Source organism: Tachyglossus aculeatus, chromosome 10 (assembly GCF_015852505.1).
Source record: "Tachyglossus aculeatus isolate mTacAcu1 chromosome 10, mTacAcu1.pri, whole genome shotgun sequence".
Lineage (NCBI taxonomy): Eukaryota > Metazoa > Chordata > Mammalia > Monotremata > Tachyglossidae > Tachyglossus > Tachyglossus aculeatus.
In genome coordinates, this window is record NC_052075.1 from 10,407,110 (window position 1) to 10,433,219 (window position 26,110).

At 45.9% G+C, this 26,110-nt stretch overlaps 1 protein-coding gene across 3 annotated transcripts in view; it reads right to left on the reverse strand.

The window, feature by feature from the left end:
* Window positions 1–26,110, reverse strand: part of CCDC149 (coiled-coil domain containing 149) — a 66,981-nt gene that overhangs the window by 22,895 nt on the left and 17,976 nt on the right. For all 3 annotated transcript variants that reach the window (XM_038752589.1, XM_038752587.1, XM_038752588.1), the window contains exons 2-7: window positions 25,049–25,210; window positions 24,495–24,533; window positions 14,768–14,875; window positions 5,289–5,405; window positions 3,884–4,056; window positions 1,862–1,934 (exon numbers count right to left, since the gene is read on the reverse strand). In XM_038752589.1, coding sequence (XP_038608517.1) covers window positions 1,862–1,934; window positions 3,884–4,056; window positions 5,289–5,405; window positions 14,768–14,875; window positions 24,495–24,533; window positions 25,049–25,210 — 672 coding nt within the window. The remainder of the gene's footprint in view (window positions 1–1,861; window positions 1,935–3,883; window positions 4,057–5,288; window positions 5,406–14,767; window positions 14,876–24,494; window positions 24,534–25,048; window positions 25,211–26,110) is intronic.

The following is a 26,110-nucleotide window of genomic DNA, read 5'->3' on the forward strand; positions in this document are numbered from 1 at the left end:
GGGTCTGTTTTGGCTTTTTTTAAAAAAAAAAATGGTATTTGTTAAATGCTTACTACATGACAGGCTTTTTACTCAGTGCTGGGGTAAATATAAGTTATTCAAGTTGGACACAGTCCATGCCCACATAATAATAATAATAATAATAATAGTAATAATAATAATAATAATAATAATAATAATAATAGCATTTGTTAAGCACTTACTATGTGTGAAGCACTGCTCTAAGCGCTAGGGTGGATACAAGGTGATCAGGTTGTCCCATGTGGGGCTCACAGTCTTAATCCCCATTTTACAGATGAGGGAACTGAGGCACAGGGAAGTTAAATGACTTGCCCAAAGTCACACAGCTGATAAGCGGCGGAGCCGGGATTAGAACCCATGACCTCTGACTCCCAAGCCCGAGCTCTTTCCACTGAGCCACGCTGCTTCTCTTCCCACATGGGGCTCACAGTCTTACTCCCCAATTTACAGATGAGGTAACTGAGGCGTAGAGAAATTAAGTGTCTTGCCCAAGGTCACACAGCAATCAATCACATATTTGAGCACGTATTATGTGCACAGCACTGTAATAAGTGCTTAGGAAAGTACAATATAACAAACACATTCCCTGCCCATAACAAGCTTACAGTATAGAGGGACGGGCAGATGTTAATATAAATAAATAAATTATGTATATATACATAAATGCTGTGGGGCTGAGAAGGGGAATGAATTAAGGGAGCAAGTCAGGGCAACGCAAAAGGGGGTGGAAGAAAAGGAAAAGAGGGCTTAGACAGGGAAGGCCTCTTGGAGGAGATGTGCCTTTAATAAAGCTTTGAAGAAGGGGGAGAGTCATTGTCTATCTGATACGAAGACGGAGGGTGCTCCAGGACAGAGGCAGGACATGGAATAGAGGTCAGAGTCGAGATGGATGAGCTCGAGGTACAGTGAGTAGGCTAACATTAGAGGAGCTAAGTGTGGGGGCTGGGTTGTAGTATGAGAGTAGCGCGAGGTGAGGTCACTATGGTGATTCAGTGCTTTAAAGCCAATGGTAAGGAGTTTCTGTTTGATGAAGAGGTAGATGGGTCAACACCTGGAGGTTCTTGAGGAGTGGGGAAACATGGACTGAAAGTAGGATAGGGAAGACATGGGCATGTTTGCAAGGCAAGAAGCCGTTGGAGAGTGAACAGTTGAAGATGACGGAAGGGAGATGGGAGGGGGCAAGTGTTTCGATAAGGTGTACAGGAATGAGGTCAGATGCTCAGGTGGAGGGGCTGGATTTTAAGAGAAAGCAGGAGATCTCTTGAGATACTGCTGGGAAACATGGGAGATTGAAGGATGGGCAGGAGGAAGGAGGGACTGGGGAGGGGCAGGGGAGATTTAGGGAGATTATGCCTGATGGTTTTGATTTTCTCAATAAAGTAGGTGGTCAGATCATTAGGGGCAAGAGATGGGGTAGGGGAGAGAGGCGGTTTAAGAGGGAGATAAGTGGCAAATAAACGGCGGAGCCGGGATTAGAATCCAGGTCCTTCGGGCTTCTGCTAAACTATGCTATCTCAGCGCTCCCCATGCCCCTGCTACTACCCCCCACACACTCTCTCTTTCCCTCTGCATCAAGAAACATGCCTATTCTTGCTACCACAGAGACCCCTCACTATGAAAAAGTGGCAGGGAAATCTAGAAGAAAAGAGTCCGGCATGGAATCGTCAGAGAGGAACTGAACTGTAAAGCACAAGTGAGGGTTTTCATGGGTATCTGTGTGAAACCTAAAGTATCTTCTTTAGTGAAGAACCAGGTTTAGAATAAATTCCACTAGAATTCATTGATGACATTTAAAAATTTAGTGGGTAGATTTATGGCAGGGAGGAAAAAAATCCCTTACCTTGTATTTGGCGATGTTAGATTTCAGGAGGCTGACTTCTTCTTGAAGTTGCTTTAATCTCTCTTGAAGGTATCTGGAGGGAAACCCCAGACACATATAAGTTTGCATGAAGTAGCGACAACAAATACAGATATAGCCATGCCATGGTGGAGAGAGAGAGAAAAAAAGAAAAAGAGAGGTGAGAGAGAGAGAGAGAGAGAGAGAGAGAGAGAGAGAGAGAGAGAGAGAGAGAGTGTAGCAGGTGAGGAGATGCAGAAAAAAATATATCTGAATTTGTGGGACAAAGCATCCAGGATTCCCTTCTCCTCTACAACTTTCTGCTGTTTTAAAGGAAGCCATCCTTGCTGCCAGACATTCGCTCATTAAAATAATCCCATGCAGGGATTGTCTCTCTTTGTTCTGAATTGTACTTTCCAGGTGCTTAGTCCAGTGCTCTGCATACAGTAAGAGCTCAATAAATACAACAGAATGAATGAATGAATAAAGGAGGGGGAGAGAGTGCTGTGCACACAGTAAGCACTCAGTAAATATGGTTAAATGAATGAATGAATGATAGTGGCTGCCTCACAAGCATTGTCTTGTCAGTGAAGATGGCAGCTACCATTCTGAATATGACTAGGAGTCCCCTTCCTCCTCTCTCCTCCTCCTCTCTTCTCACCTCCAAAGCCCTATTAAAATCACATCTCCTCCAAGAGGCCTTCCCCAATTAAGCCCTCTTTTCCCCTACTCCCTCTCCCTTCTGTGTCACCCATGTTCTTGGATCTGTATTCCTTGAACACATGATATTCACCCTACCCCCCCCGTCCCACAGCACTTACGTACATATTCACAATTAATATTAATCTCTGTCTCCCTGTTAGCTCCTTGTGGGCAGGGACCATAACTACCAACTCACTGTATTATACTCTCCCAAGTGCTTAGTGTAGCTCTCTGCACACAGTAAATGCTCAGTAAATACCACTGACTGGAAAGAGCACGGGCTTTGGAGTCAGGGGTCATGGGTTCGTATCCCTGCTCTGCCAATTGTCATCTGTGTGACTTTGGGCGAGTCACAACCTCTCTGTTCCTCAGTTCCCTCATCTGTAAAATGGGGATTAAGACTGTGAGCCCCCCGTGGGACAACCTGATCTCCTTGTAACCTCCCCATTGCTTAGAACAGTGCTTTGCACATAGTAAGCACTTAATAAATGCCATCATTAATTAATTAACCCAAATCACTCCTGATTCCCATGACTGTGGCAAGCAAATTGAGAGAAACCAAGAGGAGACTGCAGACTTCAATTTACCACCCTCCCCACTTCTTCTCAGCAAATTTCCTTTAAGGAAACTCTGGGTGTTCAAGGGAATCTCCCAAATTCCTTCCCTCTTCAAAGCCGTTAACCTCACTATCCGGACGGGTTTTCTTTTTCTCCTATACCATGAAGGGTGAGGCAGTGTGGCCTAGCAGAAAGAACACAGAGCCAGGAGTCAGGAGACCCGGATGCTCTGCCCATTGCCTACTATGTGGCTTTGGGCGAGGTACTTAACTTCTCTGTGCCTCAGTTTTCTCATCTGTAAAATGGGGATAAAATACCCTTTCCCTCTTTGACTGTATCTGATCTGATTGCATAGTAATGATAATAATAATAATGATGGCATTTATTAAGCGCTTACTATGTGCAAAGCACTGTCCTAAGCGCTGGGGAGGTTACAAGGTGATCAGGTTGTCCCTCGGGGGGCTCACAGTCTTAATCCCCATTTTACAAATGAGGTAACTGAGGGACAGAGAAGTTAACTGGCTTGCCCAAAGTCACAGAGCTGACATTTGGCGGAGCCAGGGTTTGAACCCACGACCTCTGACTCCAAAGCCCGTGCTCTTTCCACTGAGCCACGCTGCTTCTCTATCCCAGCAAATGATCGGTACATAGCTAGCATTTAATAAATATCTTATCGATTAATTATCAACACCATCATCACTAGGGTTCCAACCAGATTTCCAACCCTAGGTGGGCAGGGGGCCCCAGGGCGCGGCTGGAAACTTGCCTGTTCTCCATACAGAGGGCATCCACGTCAATGATGCGGTTCTCGTGGCCGCCCAGGATATGGTGCAGCTCTTGGTTCAGCCGGTCCGCTTTGTCCCGATAAGAGGAGCGCTCGTCTTTAACGTCCTGGAGCTCATCCACAGAGGCCTGCAGGTCATGCTCTAGAGACTCGATCTGCAGGGGAAGGAAACCCTCTGAGCCGGAGCCAGGTGAGAACCGGGGCGGGCCGCCGACTTGGTGGGGGAGCGGCTGCTGGGGACCTGGACGGGAATAGGGAGACCTGACTTTTATTCCTGGCTCAAACACTCCCCTGCTGTGGGGCGCCTCAGTTTCTTCATCTGTAAAATGGGGAAAAAAATGACCAGTTCTCCCTCCCTTTTAGGTTGCAAGCCCTGTGTGGGACAGTGACTGTGTCTGATCTAATTATCTTAGCACATAGTGAATGCTTAATAAATACCACTATTATCATTATTATCATTATATGGAGTGATTTCAAGGCCTGCATATCAGACCACCCAAAGGCTGCCTATTGGCTTTGGTCCTACCATTCCAAGAGAGAGAATCAATCGTATTTAATAAATCACTCATATTTATCGAGTGCTTACTGTGTGTAGAGCATTACACTAAATGCTTGGGAGAGTACAATATAGTGGAGTTTGTAGACACATTCCCTGTCTACAAGGAGCTTACAATTCCCAACTACATTATCATCACTGAAAAGCAAACACAACTGCCAGTTATGGTCTCAGGGGAGTCATTTGAGAAGGGAGCTGGTAGAGGAGCAGGTTGAGAGGCGCTGAAGTTGAGGGATGGAATCGGTCATTGTTGAAGGGTGGAAGAGGGAAGGGGGAGGGGGGAGGGAAAAAAGGAGAAGAGAGGAGGAGGAGAGAGGAGGAAGGTGACTCCTAGTCATATTCTAGACTGTGAGCCCACTGTTGGGTAGGGACCGTCTCTATATGTTGCCAACTTGTACTTCCCAAGCGCTTAGTATAGTGCTCTGCACACAGTAAGTGCTCGATAAATACGATTGAATGAATGAATGAATATTCAGAATGGTAGCTGCCATCTTCACTGACAAGACAATGCTTGTGAGGCAACCACTATCATTCATTCATTCATTTAACCACATTTACTGAGTGCTTACTGTGTGCAGAGCACTGTACTAAGTGCTTGGGAGAGTACAATACACCAATAAACAGACACATCCCCTGCCCACAAAGAGCTTACAGTCCATCCACAGAAAGCCCAAATCCAAGCAATACGTGGAAGCAGCAGAAGGGGGAGGGGTAAAGGCGCTCAACCGTCCCCCTCGTTCTCCACCGTAAGAGCTGCCTGGGTCCCGGGACCAGAGCACAGACACCAGCCCGCCTCCCCTGCGTCAGGTCCATCAATAAGGATGAGGTTACTTGTTCACGGGCTTTCTCCAGCTGCTGCACCAGGTCTTCCCGCTCGTGTGCGGCAAAATGCCGGACTCCAATCTCTTCATCTCCCAGTCTCTGTTTGGCTATAGTCATCCTCAGGAGCTGCCGTTCGTGTCGGGGGGAAACAAGAAGCAAACAAGTGGTCAGAGAGAAGCCAAAGACAAGCCAGCCACCGCAGAGCAGGGAGCTGAAACAGGTAGGTGGAACCTCAGAAAGCTCCAGCTGGGGGAATCACGGATGGAGGGAAAGAGAGAGGGCTGGAAGACAGGGCTCTGGACTCTCCATCCACCTGTCTAGTCCCAGGAAGAGCCACCTGTCTGTTAGACTTTGCTGAATTTCAGTTAGATTTTGGTGAGAGCTATGTGTATGCAAAACATCCAAAAGTCCTATTAAAGGTTGTTGGCAAGGGAATTGCAGAGAAGGAAAGGAGACAGTATATTTCCCAAGAAGCAGAGGAAGGTAAAAGCATGACCTTTTAGCACCACAGTGAGGACAGTGAGTGAGTACCCTTTCTACTCAGCTAGACTCGCTCGCTCCCCTTTCCCTTCGCCGCTCTCGCACCACTAACCCACAGCCCTGGATCACTGCCACTGTCCGCCTCCTTCGCTCTTATGCTCGAGCTGCCAAACGCTGCTGGCGAAAGTCTAAACACCATGCCAACCTCGTTCACTTCAAGTTTATCCTTTCCTGCCTTAACTCAGCCCTCTCTTCTGCCAGACAAAACTATTTCTCCTCCCTTATTGACACCCATGCCCATCACCCCCGCCAGCTCTTCCATACATTCAACTCCCTTCTCAGACCCCCGGTTCCTCCCCCTCCTCCTTCCCTCACCCCCAACGATCTGGCCTCCTACTTCATTAACAAAATTAAATCCATCAGGTCCGACCTCCCCAAAGTCTCTTCCCCCCTTTCTCCAACCCCCCGGCTCTCAACACTCTCTGCTACTCTCCCATCCTTCCCAGCGGTATCCTCAGAGCAACTCTTCTCCCTCCTCTCAAGTGCTACTCCGGCCACCTGTGCTTCTGACCCCATTCCCTCTCATCTTATGAAATCTCTCGCTCCATCCCTTCTCCCCTCCTTAACTTCCATCTTCAACCGCTCACTCTCCACTGGTTCCTTCCCCTCTGCCTTCAAACATGCCCATGTCTCTCCCATCCTAAAAAAACCCTCTCTTGACCCCACCTCACCTTCTAGTTATCGTCCCATATCCCTCCTACCATTCCTTTCCAAACTCCTTGAACGAGTTGTCTACACACGCTGCCTAGAATTCCTCAACAACAACTCTCTCCTCGACCCCCTCCAGTCTGGCTTCCGTCCCCTTCATTCCACGGAAACTGCCCTCTCAAAGGTCACCAATGACCTCCTGCTTGCCAAATCCAACGGCTCATACTCTGTCCTAATCCTCCTCGACCTCAGCTGCCTTTGACACTGTGGACCACCCCCTTCTCCTCAACACGTTATCTGACCTTGGCTTCACAGACTCCGTCTTCTCCTGGTTCTCCTCTTATCTCTCCGGTCGTTCTTTCTCATTCTCTTTTGCAGGCTCCTCCTCCCCCTCCCATCCCCTTACTGTGGGAGTTCCCCAAGGTTCAGTGCTTGGTCCCCTTCTGTTCTCAATATACACTCACTCCCTTGGTGACCTCATTCACTCCCACGGCTTCAACTATCATCTCTATGCTGATGACACCCAGATCTACATCTCTGTCCCTGCTCTCTCCCCCTCCCTCCAGGCTCGCATCTCCTCCTGCCTTCAGGACATCTCCATCTGGATGTCCGCCCGCCACCTAAAGCTCAACATGTCGAAGACTGAGCTCCTTGTCTTCCCTCCCAAACCTTGTCCTCTCCCTGACTTTCCCATCTCTGTTGACGGCACTACCATCCTTCCCGTCTCACAAGCCCGCAACCTTGGTGTCATCCTCGACTCCGCTCTCTTATTCACCCCTCACATCCAAGCCGTCACCAAAACCTGCCGGTCTCAGCTCCGCAACATTGCCAAGATCCGCCCTTTCCTCTCCATCCAATCCGCTACCCTGATAATTCAAGCTCTCATCCTATCCCGTCTGGACTACTGCACTAGCCTTCTCTCTGATCTCCCATCCTCGTGTCTCTCTCCACTTCAATCCATACTTCATGCTGCTGCCCGGATTATCTTTGTCCAGAAACGCTCTGGGCATATTACTCCCCTCCTCAAAAACCTCCAGTGGCTACCGATCAATCTGCGCATCAGGCAGAAACTCCTCACCCTGGGCTTCAAGGCTGTCCATCACCTCGCCCCCTCCTACCTCACCTCCCTTCTCTCCTTCTACTGCCCAGCCCGCACCCTCCACTCCTCCGCCACTAATCTCCTCACTGTACCTCGCTCTCGCCTGTCCCGCCATCGACCCCCGGCCCACGTCATCCCCCGGGCCTGGAATGCCCTCCCTCTGCCCATCCGCCAAGCTAGCTCTCTTCCTCCCTTCAAGGCCCTGCTGAGAGCTCACCTCCTCCAGGAGGCCTTCCCAGACTGAGCCCCTTCTTTCCTCTCCCCCTCGTCCCCCTCTCCATCCCATCTTACCTCCTTCCCTTCCCCACAGCACCTGTATATATGTATATATGGTTGTACATATTTATTACTCTATTTACTTATTTATTTATTTATTTTACTTGTACATTTCTATCCTACTTATTTTATTTTGTTGGTATGTTTGGTTCTGTTCTCTGTCTCCCCCTTTTAGACTGTGAGCCCACTGTTGGGTAGGGACTGTCTCTATGTGATGCCAATTTGTACTTCCCAAGCGCTTAGTACAGTGCTCTGCACATAGTAAGCGCTCAATAAATACGATTGATTGATTGATTGATTGACTGGTCCTGGTTGGAGCCAAGCCCTTTGAGCTTCCTCTACTGAAGGGGAGAAGGATCTCTTCCTAGTGATAAGCCTGCATTGATTCAGACCGGAGAGTCCAAACCCTTTCAGACCATTCTCACGGCCCCATAGGCTGTGCAGCCCATCCGGAACAAGAACTGTGTCTAACCAGATTAGCTTGTATGTACAACCCCGGCACTTTGTAAGTGCTTAACAAATGCCATTAGTAGATGCTCTAAAAACCCGATCATTTCAATTGTCTTTTCCTCCCCGCTCTAAAAACAGTAAATGGCAGTAAGGCCATGTTTTAAAAAGTCTGAGTCATGAAAAATAAAATAGATTTATGAACAGCAGAACTCATGCCTAATTGGGTCAAACATGTGTAAATACATATATGCGTATATACAGTGAGTTCTCTATGATGTAGGGACTGTAGCCCTGAGGAACCTCACATTAAGAGCACTCGCATCATGATACTCAAGACATGCCTGATGCGATGCACAAGTACAAAACTTTCTTCCAACACTTTTTTTATGGTATTTGTTAAGCACTTACTATGTGACAAGCACTGTTCTAAGCGCTGGAGTAGGCACAGGATAATCAGGTGTCACAGCGTTCCTGTGCCACATGGGGCTTACAGTCTAAGTAGTGAATTTTAATGTTTGTCTCCCCATCTAGCCTGTAAACTCCTTGCGGGCAGGAAACACGTCTACCTGGTCTAATCTATTATGCTCTCCCAAGGGCTTAGTACAATGCTATGCACGAAGTAAGCGCTCAATGAATACCACTGATGGATTGATTGAAATGGGCAACCACTGGAGGATTTCAGGGAGCGGGAAGATTAATGCAGAATGACACTTTAGAAAAATGATCCTGACAGTAGAGTGAAGAATGGACCGGCGAGGGGAGAGACACTGGAGAGGCAGGGAGATCACTGAGGAGACTGATGCAGTCTTAGCTTCAAGGCTGTCCATCACCTCGCCCCCTCCTACCTCACCTCCCTTTTCTCCTTCTCCAGCCCAGCCTGTACCCTCCGCTTCACTGCCGCTAACCTCCTCACTGTACCTCGTTCTCGCCTGTCCCGCCGTCGACCCCCGGCCCACGTCCTCCCCCAGCCTGGAATGCCCTCCCTCCGCACATCCGCCAAGCTAGCTCTCTTCCTCCCTTCAAAGCCCTACTGAGAGCTCACCTCCTCCAGGAGGCCTTCCCAGACTGAGCCCCCTCTTTCCTCTCCCCGTCCCCATCCCCCCTGCCCTACCTCCTTCCCCTCCCCACAGCACCTGCATATATGTTTGTACAGATTGATTACTCTATTTTACTTGTACAGATTTACTATTCTATTTACTTTGTTAATGATGTGCATCTGGCTTTATTTCTATTTATTCTGACGACTTGACACCTGTCCACATGTTTTGTTTTGTTGTCTGTCTCCCCCTCCTAGACTGTGAGCCTGTTGTTGGGTAGGGACCGTCTCTATATGTTGCCAACTTGTACTTCCCAAGCACTTAGTACAGTGCTCTGCACACAGTAAGCGCTCAATAAATACGATTGAATGAATGAATGAATGCAGCAGTTAAGACGGGATATGGAAAGTGCCTGGACCAGTACGGTGGCCATTTGGATGGAGCAGGAAGGGCAGATTCTGGAAATGCTGTAGAGGAAAAACCGACAGAATTTGGTGACAGATCAAATATAAAGACTGAGTGAGGGGAAGGAGGCAAGGATAATGCCCAGGTCATGGGCCTAAGGGATAGGTAGGATGATGGTGTTGTCAATTGCAATGGGGAAGTAATAATCCATTAAAAAAAAAAAAGATTAATCCAGAACCAACTGAAAGTACAACATATGTGCCTAACAATCATTCAATCAAATCATATTTATTCAGCACTTACGGTGTGCACAGCCCTGTACTAAGCGCTTGGGAGAATACAATAAAACAACAGGCACATTTCTGCCCACAGTGAGCTTACAGTCTAGAGGGGTTGGCTTAGTCTACAGCCTACATACATACAATAAAACATGGTCCACAGAGTAGAGTCTAAGCAGAACCAAGATGCAGAAGCAACCACATGCTACATGTACTGCTTTCACCACACGCTTTTCTTCCGCCAATTCAAAAGGCAGAATTGACAGCCTGAACTTTAAGTGATAAAATATCACTGCGGTTTCACCTCTATTTGAAATATGCTCCACTGAACGTTTAATTTAGATTCAACCAATTATGTTTGTTTAATACCTATTAATTATTAAACATGTTTATTGAGGTTTGACAGCCATGTAAGGGAGACATGCTAAACCTCCATAAATACGTTAACAATCATTTGGTGTTTAATGTGCATACAATATTGGCTATTAAATCTCAGGAACTGCCTTCTGGAAACGTGTGTTTTAAAAAGTGAGGCCCACATTACCATTATGAGGTCAGTCACGGGGATTAGAACACAGGCCCTATCTTTAAATTCATTTTAATAGCATATCGAACCTAGGGCTCAGCACATAGTAGGCGGTTAATAAATGCCATCGCCGACTGACCCACCCACAGAGCTCCCTAATTCCAGGTCCAGACCTCGGCTAGCCGGAGAAGCGCTAGTAGAAAAAGCAGACAAACTAAGAAGGGAGAGGAGGGTTCCAGCTGAAGAATGGATTTGATTCTAACCCAAACTGGAGCACAGGAGCCATGGCCCATGTTGGGAGAGAGCCACCATCAATCAGTAACATCTAATCAATCAATCAGTAGCATTTATTTAGCGGCTACTGTGTGCAGAACACTTGTACTAAGGGCTTGAAAGACGAGAACTGATGTAGGAGACATGAACCCTACCCATAAGGAACTTATCAGCCCAGAAATGGTCCCTTGACCTGGGAAAAGGTGAAGCAGATGGGCCCTTTGCAATCTGGGAGCAATTTCAGTCACCCAAGAATGGTGAAATTTTAGAGAACGAACATTTGGGCACCTGACATTAACTCACCCCCACTGGCTACGGGCGAGATTTCTGTTTACTTGGGGAAATGTTTGATTTATATGATGAGTGCTGCCCAGGTGAATTCAAATGGCTCTCAGAACCGTAATTTTTCTCTCTCCCCAACCTCCAAGTGGCAGCTTTAATGATATATTAATATTATTTTAAAATTTATGTTTTCAAATCGTTTACGGAAAAAACCACCAGGCATGTGGATGACGGAGTTCTGAGGTCCCTTTCGTTACTTCCAGTGAGGCAACGGTTTTGTTCAGTTATGTAGCAGGAATCCAAAACAACACACTCAGACATTTCTGATGCAGGAAACACCCATTCCCGCCATGGAAGAAGAGATAGCACCCTCAGATACTTTAACCCATCAAACTGCAAAAACATTTGTATAAACACATTCTGCACTGAATATATCTTGCCACTGACCCCTTTCCTACATCCTCCCACTAGCCTGGAACCTCTTTCCTCTCCATGCTGGATAATAATAATAACAACAACAACAACAATAATAATATTTGCTAAGCAGTTACTATGTGCCAAGCACTGTTCTAAGTGCTGGGGTAGATACAAGTTGTCATCATGTTGTCACAGTCTTAATCCCCATTTTACAGACGAGGTAACTGAGGCACACCAAAGTTAAGTGACTTGCCCAAGGTCACACAGCTGACAAGTGGTGGAGCCAGGATTAGAACCCACAACCTCTGATTCCCAAGCCCATGCTCTTTCCACTAAGCCACGCTGCTTCTCACCAGTCTCCTCATCTTCAACGCTTTATTAAGGTCTCATCTCTTCCAAGGCATCCTTCCTGATTAATTCCACTTTTCCCCGTCTCCCTCTCCCTTCCATGTCAACTATGCACTTAGATTCATACCTTTCAGGCATTTGGATTTCAACCCACCCTCAGCCCTACATACCCATAAATTATATATTAATCCCTGTCTCCCCCTGTGGACTGCAGGCTTGCTGTGTGACTTTGGGCAAGTCACTTAACTTCTCTGGGCCTGTTACCTCATCTGAAAAATGGGGATTAAGACTGTGAGCCCCATGTGGGACAACCTGATCACCTGGTATCCTTCTCAGTGCTTAGAACAGTGCTTTGCACATAGTAAGCGCTTAACAAATGCCATCATTATTATTATTGTGGGCAAAGAATGGGTCTACCATCTCTGTTGTACTATACTCTCCCAAGCACTTAGTACAGTGCTCTGCACACAGTAAGTGCTCAGTAAATACAATTGATTGATTGACTGATTGATAGATAAGTCATTATAGCCCACTGCAGAGCTTGGTCATTCATTTTCTTAAAACAATCCACAGGACTGGGAGGCAGGACACCTGGGTTCTACAATTGTCTCTACTACCACTTGCCGGCTGTGTGACCTTAAACAAATCACAACTTCTCTGTGTCCCAGTTTCCTCATCTGTAAAAAAGGATTTAATACCTGTTCTCCCCTCCTCTTAGACCATGAGCTCTGTCTGGGACAGGGACTGTATCCTATCTGATTATCTCTTATCTGTCCCGGTGCTACAAAAATGGGGATTAAATCCTACTCCCTCCTACTTAGACTATGAATCCCATGTGGAATAGGGGCTGTGCCCAACCTGATTACTTGGTATCTGCCCCAGCACTTAGTATAATGCTTGGCATACGGTAAGAGTTTAACAAGTACAATAATAATAATGGAGGCTGAAATAAAAAGCAGACTCACCCCCATAGATGTGGATGAAGGCTAACTGAGCCTCAGATTGTAGTTTTGGAGTGGAGGAGGCAGTGAGGATAAGGTATGAGGATCCACTGAAGCTTATACCATTCTTTCTACACCTCAGAACAGGCCACCTACTTCACATCTCACTAAGCCACAAGTTCCTGGCGGGTAGGGGTTGTGTCTACTTAAGCTGGCAGATGCTCAGTAAATACTATTTATTGAGGATACTTTGAATTTAGAATCTTCTCTTTTCTATTGCCTTCCCTAACCTCCCTAGAGAGACCCAATGGAGCCTTGTTTTTCCACGTGAAAGGCTGATCCAAGAATAAACTCTCGGCACAGGTGAACAGAAGAAAGGGTGGGAAAAATTTCTGCCAACTCCAGTCAACCATATTTGGGACTGATGACCTTTTTTTTTTTAAATGGTATTTGTTAAGCACTCTGTGCCAGATACTGTATGAAGCGCTGGGGTAAATACAAGCTAATCAGGTTGGACACAGTCCCTGTCTCATATGGGGCTCACAGTCTAAATCCCCATTTTAAAGATGAGGTAACTGAGGCACCGAGAAGTGAAGTGACTTGTCCAAGGTCACACAGCAGACAAGTGGCGGACTCAGGATTAGAATGCAGGTCCTTTTGACTTTCAGACCCGTGTTCTATCCATAAGCCATGCTACTTCTGGCTTATTCTGGCCCACTTTCTTGCCCATTCCCAGTGGAGCCTATGGGGGTCCTGGTAGCCAATCCTCATCAACACAGATTCTCATGGTAGATGCTGGGTGGGGGAAATCAATAAAAACCCCATATAACGTCCTACCAAGTCCAGAAATAATAATAATAATAATAATAATAATAATAATAATAGCATTTATTAAGTGCTTACTATGTGCAAAGCACTGTTCTAAGCGCTGGGGAGGTTACAAGGTGATCAGGTTGGCCCATGGGGGTCTCACAGTCTTCATCCCCATTTTACAGATGAGGGAACTGAGGCCCATTAAAGTCAAGTGACTTGCCCAAAGTCACACAGCTGACAATTGGCGGAGCCGGGATTTGAACCCATGACCTCTGGCTCCAAAGCCCAGGCTCTTTCCACTGAGCCACACTGCATCAAAGATACTTCACCAATTCTGATCTCCGACTGAGGTTGGAGGAACCGACTGGGCAATTTCCTTACAAACACCATCTTCCATTCCCGATAATTAGGGTGGTGGTCATCCTGTAAGAGACACTCTTCCAAACCCTTTCCAACGGGACGTCATGGTTTGGCCAAAGGGAAAATTAAGCTCTCTGGGCTGAGGGGGGCCAGCATATTTTGAAAGCGAGTCAGACTTCGCTAGATCTTTTCTCTCTCTAAATTGTACTTTTGTGCACAGCTTCAAATGGGAGTGCGAGTGCACATTTAGCTAGGAGTTTATGAGTTCATATTTTATAATTAACGTTGCCAACAGGGGAGTTTGATTAATACCGAGCGGTGGATTTTGAGCAATGTTCCATACAAATTGCCAAATTTAGCAATAAAATAAATTGGTTATGTGAACATAATTAGTGGGATGACTACTTAAAATTCAAAACGGAATCTGAATAATTCCAAATCATCTGGGCCACGAATTCATTATTTGCGTAGGTGGGGAATGGAGGGAAGAGGGGGACTGGGGAGCAAATGGAAGAGAATCTGTATGTCATTTCATTTTCAACCACCGAGCAATTCACCACTGTGTTCAGCATAATGAAACTTTGAAAACAGGTTTATATCAGTATTTTAGCACTGCACCCCAAAAAGGAAATGGTAGAAAGATTGAAAAAAAGTGAAACCAGGAACTGTCACTGCAAACAGAAAGCCCCAAGACAAATTTTCGTCAAGCACTGCATTACATTTTTCCGATGCGCTAAATCCCAAACCCCAACTCACACTCCCAAAGAAGCATTTTTTGAAATGGCCTCACAATACCTTGTTGTCTCCCTGGACTTCTCCCAGCCTCTGCTGAAGTTCCTTAATTTCTTCTCCCAGATGATGATTTCGGTCCCGAGAATCACTCAGCAGTTGTGCGAGGTTAGCCTGGAAATATGACCACAGAGTGAAACACAATAGGAAACAGAAGGGTGAACCCACAAAATAATGGATTTGCTTTTAAGGGCACTGGCAGGTGAACACAACCGAACTACAGAAGGACCGTGAGATTAAACGCACACATCGAAGGCTGCCCGGCAGCAGAGGGTGAAGAGTCGGCCACCAGAACCGCAGACAGGAAAACGGAATTGGCAGCGAAAACTCACTGTCGCAGATGCTCTTAGCCATGGACGCCCTGGGATATTTAGAAGCCAGTTACAGGAAAATGAGTTTCATTTAAAAAACTGGAATTTATGTATCGAGAGATTTGTAGCAGGGAGAATGAGAGTGTCAGCATGGCGGTTTACGGGCCCAGGTACCTTGTGGACTGTCTTTTGCTTCTACTTCATATCCTGTTAAAACATTCTTTGGGCAGTGAACTCCACACCAGAGGACCGCATTGGGCACTGACAGAGCAATCGCTGTGAGTGTCCCAGTCGATCTTGGGGACACAGCAAAGGCGAGGAGCCAAGCGGCCTGACATCTAACCTTGGCTCCTTGGCCGAAGAGCTTTGGGACCTGGGAAATTCACCCTGAATGCAGGGCATTGCTCACCTAAACTCTGGCCTTAAACTGGAAAAACTCTCCCCAGGTCCCTTTTATATACACTGACCCTGATTCTCCTTTCCTACCCCAAAATGGCTACTTCTAGAAGAGGCACGCCCCTGGTATGATCACAACTGTAAGCTCGAGGCCGGGACTAGGGAAGGACAGAGGGAGGACGGTGAAGAAAACAGCAATGGGAGATCTTAAATGGAAGGAAGGGAGCCGAACGAGCCCTAAATGGAACGATTTTCCAACAATATTCCCAGGCCCAGCGAATGTTTGTGTTGGCTGGGTGGATTTAGTTTTGACTGGGGTGGGGTTGTCTATCTGGCAAACACATCACAGCTACAAACCCACTGGAGTCACCAAACAGAAACTCAACTCCAGTCTTCCTAGATGGGGTTTAGGCCCACCAAAAATTCCCCCATAAGTCACCAGGCCCTCCCTCTGCACCTCCTCCAGTCTTGCTATCACAGTTTTAGTGTTCCTCGCCTCCCTCAAATTCCAATCTACTTTTCTTTGCGGGGAAGGGATTAAACAGCTAGAAATAGAAAATATCCTCTGGGATTGTGCCATTTCTGGTGAAGGTTCTGACCAATTAACCATCTCTCCAGATGGAGAGGCTCAGCGGAAGGCTTAAAAAATAGCTAGTAATGGGAGCGAGAGCGACCGCAGGCGGCTACCAAAAGAGCTACCCTGGCAACCGTCTGATGGTCTAAGGTCCTAGGCTACAGCATCAGTATTATATAATCAATCTACTCTCTCCCCGTTACTTAGCCTCACTCTTCTCCCACCTCACACCACCTTGCACACTTTGTTATCAATCAGTTGGATTTATTGAGCACTTACTGCGTGCAGAGCACAGTATTAGAGAAGCAGGGTGGCTAAGAGAAGCAGCGTGGCTCAGTGGAAAGAGCATGGGCTTTGGAGTCAGAGGCCAGGGGTTCAGATCTCGGCTCCACCAATTGTCAGCTGTGTGACTTTGGGCAAGTCACTTCACTTCTCTGTGCCTCAGTTACCTCATCTGTAAAATGGGGATTGACATTATGAGCCCCATGTGGGACAGGGACTGTGTCCAACCTGATTAGCTCATATCTACCCCAACGCTTAGTACAGTGCCTGGTACATGGGAAGTGCTTAACAAATGCCATAAAAAAAAAAGAGGCAAAGTGGAATCACGATGGGCTCCCTGGGAAGAGAACGTGTGTTCCGAGGTGACTACACACTTCCATCAGCGTGGCTGATGCAGAGAAGCAGCGTGGCTCAGTGGAAAGAGCACGGGCTTTGGAGTCAGAGGTCATGGGTTCGAATCCCGGCTCCGCCACATGTCTGCTGTGTGATCTTGGGCAAGTCACTTCACTTCTCTGAGCCTAAGTTCCCTCATCTGTAAAAATGGGGATGAAGACTGTGAGCCCCCCGTGGGACAACCTGATCACCTTGTATCTCCCCCAGTGCTTAGAACAGTGCTTTGCACATAGTAAGCGCTTAACAAATCCCATTATTATTATTATTATTATTATTATTATTATCAGGCTCCAAGAACTCACTGCCTGAGGCGGGCCAGGGCCCAGAGGTCCCTGAGAAAAGGCATGCCATCCACCTCACTTCAGCATCACCATCTTGAGGAAATGATGCAATATTCATCTTCTGTGCTGAAGCCTTCTCTTCACTGGTGCCCTAATTTTATGAAAGACCTTGCTAGTCTCTCACCTCCTTCTAATCAATAGCAGCAGGAGCTCAGGAGGTGGTGGAGACAAAATCTGTCACTCTCCCTCACAAAGGTAATTGAAAGTAGCTTAATCAGACTGCCTGGGTATTTAGATACTCCAGTGATATTGGCACCAGGTAAAATACATCAATAGATGTCTCTGGTGATATATGAGGAAAAGTCATCAGACTAGCGCTGGAGAGGCGGCGTCCCAGGTAAGATAATTAATGAACATTATCTACCGTGCAGGATGACTGAAAAGAAATCTATTAAAATAAAGTCAGATAATTTTGCATTATCTGCAAAACAATAGTCTATTAAAAATCACATGGCGGTAAATCCCGAAGTTCATGAATAAATCTGTCTCGGGGCTACTGAGAGTCTAAAAAAGAATCTCTAAAGGAAAAGGATTTATAATGTTCTCTTACAGACTCGATCGCTTATCAACGGAAAATCCCCACCTATGTCTTCCCTCCAACTCCTCAACTCCAAAACAGTAGCTTTAGAAAGTGGAAAATAAGTACTCTGATATGGTGCATAATTCCTTGACACCCACCTCAGGAAAAAAAAAGCCTATCTGAAAGCCCTCAAAACAGAGGAGAAAAGTTCACACAATTCTTCTATCCAAAAATAACAATCATGACTCACCCAGATTCACTATAATAATCTATCAAGCTAACATGCAGTGCCCGCTTATAATTTATCAGCTATGCAGAGCACTTTGTCTCGGTGATATTGAGAAGGACTCTGTGACCACCAGTCTAAAATAGCAGCACTCGGGAAAAGAAATGTCAGGAAATAACTGGCAGACTGTCTGCCAGGAGGGAAAACCAAAAGTTCCTCCTTTTACTCTCTAGGGTCGGGGGCACGCCATATGACACATCACAAATGGGTTGCTTTTATTAGAAAAGAGACTTTTAAAAATAGTTCATTCCCATTAGACATCATCGCTTGCGTGGTCATTTTAGCCACAATCCTGGTAGGAATGTTACAGTGGCGCAGTAGATAGAGCACAGGCCTGGGACTCAGAAGGCCATGGGTTCTAATCCCAGTTCTGCCACTTGTCTGCTGTGTGACCTTGGGCAAGTCACTTCATTTCTCTGGGCCTCAGTTACCTCATCTGTAAAATGGAGATTGAGATTATGAGCCCCACAGGGACTATGTTCAACCTGATCTGCTTGTATCTACCCGAGCGCTTAGTACAGTGCCTGGCACGTAGTTAAGCACTTAACAAATACCATAATTATCATTATTATTATTACAGTGTTTGTTTTTAAATCCCAGTGTCCTAGAAGATGCTCAGTTCAGAATCAATCTGTTGGAAATGTTCTCTGGCTAAACATATCAGCAGCCCCCCAAAACTCCAGAGAGGGGGCTCCCACCCAGCAGAATGGCCCCCACTGGAATAGGAGCCCCAGGACAGCCTTAAATACAATTTCCCGATTTGTGTTTGTACCCTCACCCAAGCAGGGCCCCCAGCTGTCAAGGGGCTTCCCCTCTATACAGGAACTGGGGTTCTACCCCCCGATATTGGGACAGAGGACTGACTGTGAGCCCGTTGTGGACAGGGATTGTCTCTCTTTATTACCGTCTTGTACTTTCCAAGCACTTAGTATGGTGCTCTGCACGCAGTAAGTGTTCAATAAAAACGATTGAATGAATGAATGAATGAATGAAGGAAAGGAGTCTTCCCTCCTCCGCCGTCAATGTCAAGGCCCAGGACTCTGTCTCCGCTCCTCTCCCACTACACCAGAGTCCGCCTGCTTTGTTTCAGCTGCTTCATTTCTCTTAGGTCAACCTACTCAATGTGCTTCGTTCTTATCTCTGACCCCATCTCTTTCTCGTTCATGCCCTCCCTCCTGCCTGGAACTCCCCTTCCCTTCACCTGCTGAAGATCTCTGCTCTCCCCTTTTTCAAAGCCCTACTAAAATCACATTTCTTCCAGGAAGTCTTCCCTGCATCTCCCCACACTGTTGCCCTCCCTACTGAATCACTTGTGCACTTTTGCCTGAACCCACTAACCACTTAGATAGTCATCCCACCCATCACCCCCACAGCACTTCGGTACATATCCTTCTTCTCAGTTGCTTCCCTTGGCCATAATTTATTTTAGTGTCTGTCTCCCCTGCTGGAATGTAAGCAACTTGAGGGCAGGGATTGTCTTCTAAGGTACTCACCCAAAGGCTTAGTATAGTCTTCTGCCCAGAGTAAGCACTTAGTAAATACTACTGATTGACCCAAGCGCTTAGTTCACTGCTCTGCACACAGTAAGAGTTCAATAAATATGACTGACTGACTGATGGGGACCGAGGCATAGCTATTTGTATCCCACTTTTCTTTGCAGAAATTCATTCATTCAATTGTATTTATTGAGCGCTTACTGTGTGCAGAGCACTGTACTAAGTGCTTGGGAAGTACAAGTCGGCAACATATAGAGACAGTCCCTACCCAACAACGGGCTCACAGTCTAGAAATGGGCACTCAGCCTCTTTGCTGTCGGCCTATCTGGGGAATGACCATCTTATCTCGTGCTCATTGTCCTTCCTGCTTCACACTGCACCTGATCCTGTGTGCTTTCCGTTTCCTGAGAACTTTTTGGATTTTCAGCTTCTGCCCCTAGTTAGGAAACTCGTGGCAACACAATTTGCACGAGTGATGCCGCGAAATAGCAACCTGCGTTTCCATCTGTGATGTAACAGGAAGATGGTTTTCATAAATGATAGATGACAATGACAAAAATCATGGCCATCAAGAAATGGGGGTGCACAAACCAGCCCTGCAACATCTGAAAAAGGAATGGCAGAAAAACGTTTTCCCCTCTGACCTCCAACATGGGTGTCTAAGGAAGACAAAAAGGTAAGAAAAGGGAGGAAAAGAGGAGGCCTCAAAAAGGCTGAAGGAAACCTTCCCACCATGAGCCCAGATGCACTATAGACACTGCTGCTAATGATTTTCATTTTCTTATGGACCTGGGTGGACATCACACCGGAAAAACTAGCTGGGAAAGTATAAGACTCCCTGTGCCCAGTCTTCTGAACTTCCAAATGTCTGTCTCCCCCCTAGACTGCAAGCACCTTGCAGGCAGGGAACTTGTCTACCCACTCGGTGGTACTGTACTTTCCCTATGCTTAGTACAGTGTTCTGCACACAGTCAGTGCTCAATAATTACCACACTGATTGATTGATTCCAGAATCCCAGCATTTTATTACATTCACATTGTCTCTGAAATCCAGCCATGGAAAAAGTTATCCCACTTTATGCTGCTATAAAAATGATGCACCCAGTAAATAGATCAGAATGGATACTCACAAAAAATAATAATAAACTTCTCAAGTAGGGGAGAGGGGGAAGTAAAGACTTAAAGTCCATCTTAACGAATTACCAAAGCTGGATGTGAAAATAATGTTAAACTACAAGTGATAAAAGTTTTCCAATTTCGGACTTCTTAAATCCACACCTCCAATAAAGAAAAGCCCTAGATTAAGGGGGAACCAGGGGAAAAAATGTTTGATGAAACATCAAGTACACTTGAGAGGGGTGATTGATAGCAAATTTAATTGCAATTTCTACTCCACTGCTTTTGTAGGATGGTGGCGGCTGAGATAATAGTAATACGGTAAAAACTGCTTTGCTTTGCAAGAATCCCTTTTTCACAGCAAGCTGCCAATTGATGACCTCTGCTAACCCTACATCTTTCTTATTATAAAAACGGAGCTGAATTTATTTTCAGAATGTGGAAGAAACTGACAGCACCCTATCCTGTACCCTTCAATTGGGGGAAATTGCCATTTAGAGGCAGAAACGTTTTAAAAGGTTTGCTGGAGATTTCTGGGCCTATCACAGTTTGAAGGTCAAGGGCATTCTGCCTTCCAGAGCTCACCTGCCGAAGGCAGTGTGGTCTAGGGGAAAGAAACCTGGGCACTAATCCCAGTGGCCCGCTGTGTGACCTTGGGCGAGTCATTTAACTTCTCTGGGCTTCAGTTTCCTCCTTGTAAAACGGAGAGGTTAATAACAGTCTCTTCCTACCTCAGAGGAATGCTGTCAGGACAAAATGAAAAATTTGACGAGAAAGCTCTTTGGGAAAATAAAAGCCCTCTACAAATTCAAGGTATTGCTCATATTATCATCAAAGGGAAAATTTAATTTCAACACCCCATAAGGAGCTATTAGCACAAGCACTGTTCTGATTTCTCTTTGATTTCTCATAGATCCTTATTCTCAGAACCGTGAAAAAGTGTATCCATACACACATGCATCTACATTCTCTTAAATGAAGACATCTGAAAAGGAATTTTCCTGATCAAGTATTTACTGAGTGGCCCAGGAAACACAGCACTGAACAAGGTGAGAAGGGCCACTCTACCTGCTAGACTCTGGAAACTGAGGAAAACCTCCTGCAGGTTTGGGGAAGGAACCACTCAATAAGTATCATTGATTGATTAATTGATTGACTGACAAAGAAAGTACTGCTCTTGACACCCTTTCCTGAGGAAGACACAGGAAGATGCCACACCTTGCAGAATTGATGAGTCGGTGTTCCGTTCAGCTTGGCATCTTCTTTATTCCCAACCCTTGTACCTAGTGGTCCTTATTCCTTGGATTTTTAAACACATCAAGGAGCGAGAGACATGCAGACAAAAGCAAAGAAAGTGCCAGGTGCTGCAAATGTCAAATAACACAAAAAGGAGCAGGGTTTCTGTGTGCCCAATGTGACCGGACCTGTGGGTTCCACATTGTCCTTTCCAGCCAACTGTGTACTCATGGGAGAATTTCACCATCCGTGATGTCATCTTCAACTACGAAGGACCATTCTATTTATGGAACACGCTGCTGAGGGTTACCATATGCCAAGATGAAGCCCCTCTCCCGAGACTGCCTCTAGATAAACACATTGTACTTTCCCAAACACTTAATAGGTGCTCTGCACACAGGAAGTGCTCAATAAATATGACTGACTGACTGCCTGACAGTAGAATCGAGGAGTCTTTCTGTCGATGGAAAAAGTTTAGTCAACAATTGTGTTTCTCCCTCACAAAGCTTCTAAAAAGGCTTTCACTGTAAATGCCAATGCACTATCCTCTCCTTCAGAACAATACACCTTCACTACACATGTAAGCTATGGCATGGGTTTATAATCGTTTAATAATAGTTTTGGTACTTGTTAAGCATTTATTATGTGCCAAGCATTGTTCTAAGGCGCTGGGGTAGATACAAGTTAATCAGGTTAGACACGGTCCCTGTCCCACATGGGGCTTACACTCTTAGCCCCATTTTACAGATGAGGTAACTGAGGCACAGAGAAATTACGTGATTTACCCAAGGTCACACAACTGACATGTGGTGGAGCTGGGATTAGAACCCAGGTCCTTCTGACTCCGAGGCCCATGCTCTATCCATTAAGTCACGCTGCTTCTCCTAGAGACTCTAAGCTTCCTGCTTCCAGACCTCTGTGGCTCTTTTTTCAAGCATCTTCATCAATGCCGGTGCCTACAGAGACTCCATCTACGGCTCCCATCTCTGTGGGCTCAAGTGCATGGAACACTGATGCTTCTTAATAAGTCTCGAAAATGCCAAAAACAAAGAAGAGGGTTAAAAGAAGAAAGGCGAAGGGCCAAATTCAAAGTCACAGAGCCCCCTTGCTGGTTCTGTAATTTCAGAGGGTCTGAGGCACCCTGCCAAGGTCTACAGGAGTCACCGAATTCTGAGATTTTCTTAGGTCAGGGCACCGTTCATCGGAAAGCTCTTGAATGTGAAGTCAGAGCACACTGGAAACCATTTCCAAAGACTAGAAAACTAAATAAGTGAAATCTGATAGCCAATTGCAGTTGGCCATAATCCCGACACTTCCAGATTTTTTTCTTTCCCAGTTAATTTCCCCACACCAAGGTGGTTCTGTAGGGAAGTTCTATTAAATGTCCTGTAAATGTCCCTTGGAACTGAAGGCTGAGTTACAGACCATGGAAAAGAAGCATGTGAGCAGAAACATTTTGTAAGGAGAATGGAATACTTCTGTTACCACCTTGTGTTTACTGTCCAGGTTGAAGTCCACGCTCCTAGCAGGCAGGGATCGTACCTCTGAGTGTAACTATACATTCAGCTGCACTCACATCATGCCTATTTAGGTGTTCAATAATAAAAACCAACACTAGTTAGAAGAGATTATTGAGGGACACCCTAAGGGATCAAAACCCTAGCTAGTCATGATGCTGTGAAAATTACATCAGAGAAAGAAAAGGTATCCATTCCGATCCACCTCTTATCCACCTGTCCAGGGGACTCTACCACCATAGATTTTCTCATTAAGTTGGAAATGGAGCCTAAACCCAAGTTCCCTGGAGGGGAAAGCTCAGTTGTAATCGCAGATGAACAACTGAGTGGTTAAAAGAGATCTTTAGAAAGTCAGTCAATCGAATTTATTGAGCATTTACTGTGTGCACAGCACTAAGTGCTTGGGAGAGTACAATATAACAATAAACAGACACATTCTCTGCCCCCAAACTGCTCATAGCCCCAAGACTGTAAGCTCCTTTTGGGTAGGGAACCTATCTACCAACTCTGTTGAACTGTACTCTCCCAAACTCTCAGTGCAGTGCTCTGCACACAATAAGCACTCAATACACACCATCAACTGATTGGTAACCATGTATATGCTGCCAAAGGGAAGGCTGAAAACTGGGCCACTGGGCTCCTCACCATCAACTTTAAGGCACTTCATCAGCTTGCTCTTTCCCCTAAGAAACCCTCATTTCTCTCTCACTATATTCCATCCTGCACACTTCGCTCCTCTAACACCAAACGCCACACTATGCCTTGCTCTCATCCTTCTTGTCGTCGACCTCTTGCTCACGTCCTCCCTCCTAGCTGGACCTCTCTCCCCATTCACATCCAACAGACCACTGCTCTCCCCATCCTCAAATCACATCTCTAATCTCTCATTTCCCTTCCTTACTGCATCCCCCCCCCCCATGCACTTGAGTCCAGACCCCTAAGCCCACAAGTACTCACCCCTATCCCCGCCTCATAGTCGTTATGTACACAAGCACATTTGGTTGCTTCTCTTATCTGTAATTCATTTTAGCGCTTGTCTCCCTTGCTAGATTGTAAATCATTTGAGGGCAGTAAGTCTAGTTACTCTATAGCACTCTCCCAAGCATTTAGTACAGTGCTTGGCACACAGTACCTGCTCAGTAAATACCACTGATTGATTTGTTGCTAGAAGAATCAGAGATAACATGGCAAAAGAGATCTACTGACTCAATTCCTTCACAAGTTACAAAGTGAAACCAGTTAAAGTCCCAAATATGAAGTCCTACCTGTTTCCTTTTTTCAGGGGGAATAGATGGATCTCCATCCTATAAACAAACACAAAAAACAGGATTTTGCAAATGGGCCAACCAAAAGGGAGAGCTCACATGGCTCTTTGGATTTGTACTGACCAGTAGTCATAGGTGCATGCAGAGCCCTCAGTGGGAACAAGACTTCAGTCTGTTAAACAGGGATGCTGTCCCTCCATCTCCTTGTCCCCCAAGGTCATGGCTGTAGCCCACACCCCTCCTCCCCAACAGGGCCCCCAGTCTGAGAATCCACTCACAGGAGGCCAGACTGAAGCCAGTGAGGTTTAGCCCAGAAAATCCTTCACAGCGACATTGCCTCCCCAAGAACACTTAATTATTCTGGCCCAGCTGTGCCGTATTATTAATCCCGCCGGCAATTTTTTCAAACAATTGCAACAAACAGAAGACACACTGCAAACAAACACTGCTCCTTTGACACACATTCTCCAGATGAACCCATCTTTCCTCCTGTCTTCCCAGGGTTCAAGGAGGCTCACCTGGTTATTAGGAAAAATTGCCAAACAACTACGTACGATCAGCTCTCGGTATTTCTTTTTCAAAGATTGATGTCTCTCTCGAAGCTGGTTGGCCATGAGTTTGTATTGGTCTCTCTCCTGCTGGCATGTATCCAACTCTTTGGAAAGGATTAGAAGAGCTTCCTTCTTACTTTCTAGCTTCCTTTTACACACCAGATACTGGAAAGCAAATAGAAACGTTAGGCAAAGTCTTCAGACAAGTGTGTGCCTGTCTGTCTGTATGGGATCTGACATCAGCTGGAGTAAAACCCCAGGATGATTCAAAAGTTTAACTGACCACCAGTTGAAACAGAAATAGATGCCTGGCTGTCCCATCCCAAACAACGGACTTCAAATGCTGATAATTCATGTTCACGCTTATACTGCCCAAAATAATGGCTGAAAATCCATTCTCCTGCCACACTCCAGATTCCTAAATAGGGTTTTGGTGCAGTTGATGAGAATTTGTGCTCCAAACAATTACGAAATTGCCTCTCTATTCCGACTCTCCACCAAACAGCCAGCACTGGCTTTCTTTACTTTTATTGAATCCAAAGCCTGGGCTGATGTGATTCACATATGTGAAATGCGGCACTAAATACCTCTTGAATTTGCCCTGTAAAGGACTAAATTCGGAGCATTCATGAAAACAATTTATAGTTTCATTATACCCTCTGACATGAATACTTTGTCATTACAGACTCTCATACAAATCCATAGAGAGCAGAGAGAGCTTCAGCACTTCCAAACCATTTGAGTCGATGCTGCTTTATGGACAAAATGCATTACTCATATATAGTATTTGCTTGGAATTGACTTTGTTAAGTTCAATTCCAAATAAATGAAAGAGAAAAAGGAGAGTTTGGTTCATTCGCAGGCCCGCCTTTTTCTTTTTGGTTAAAGTAATTGCTTAGCTTTAAAAACAAAAGGGGAAAGAAAAGCAATTCCAAGCCCCAGATTTGAGCTCCCACAGAGGACACTTCCACCTTGGGTGAATTTTATCCCTGGCAGTAATGAAGTTGGAACCCTGCCTTCAGATGTTCTGGGTTCTGCTGCTTTGTCGTCAGCTCCAGGAGGCAG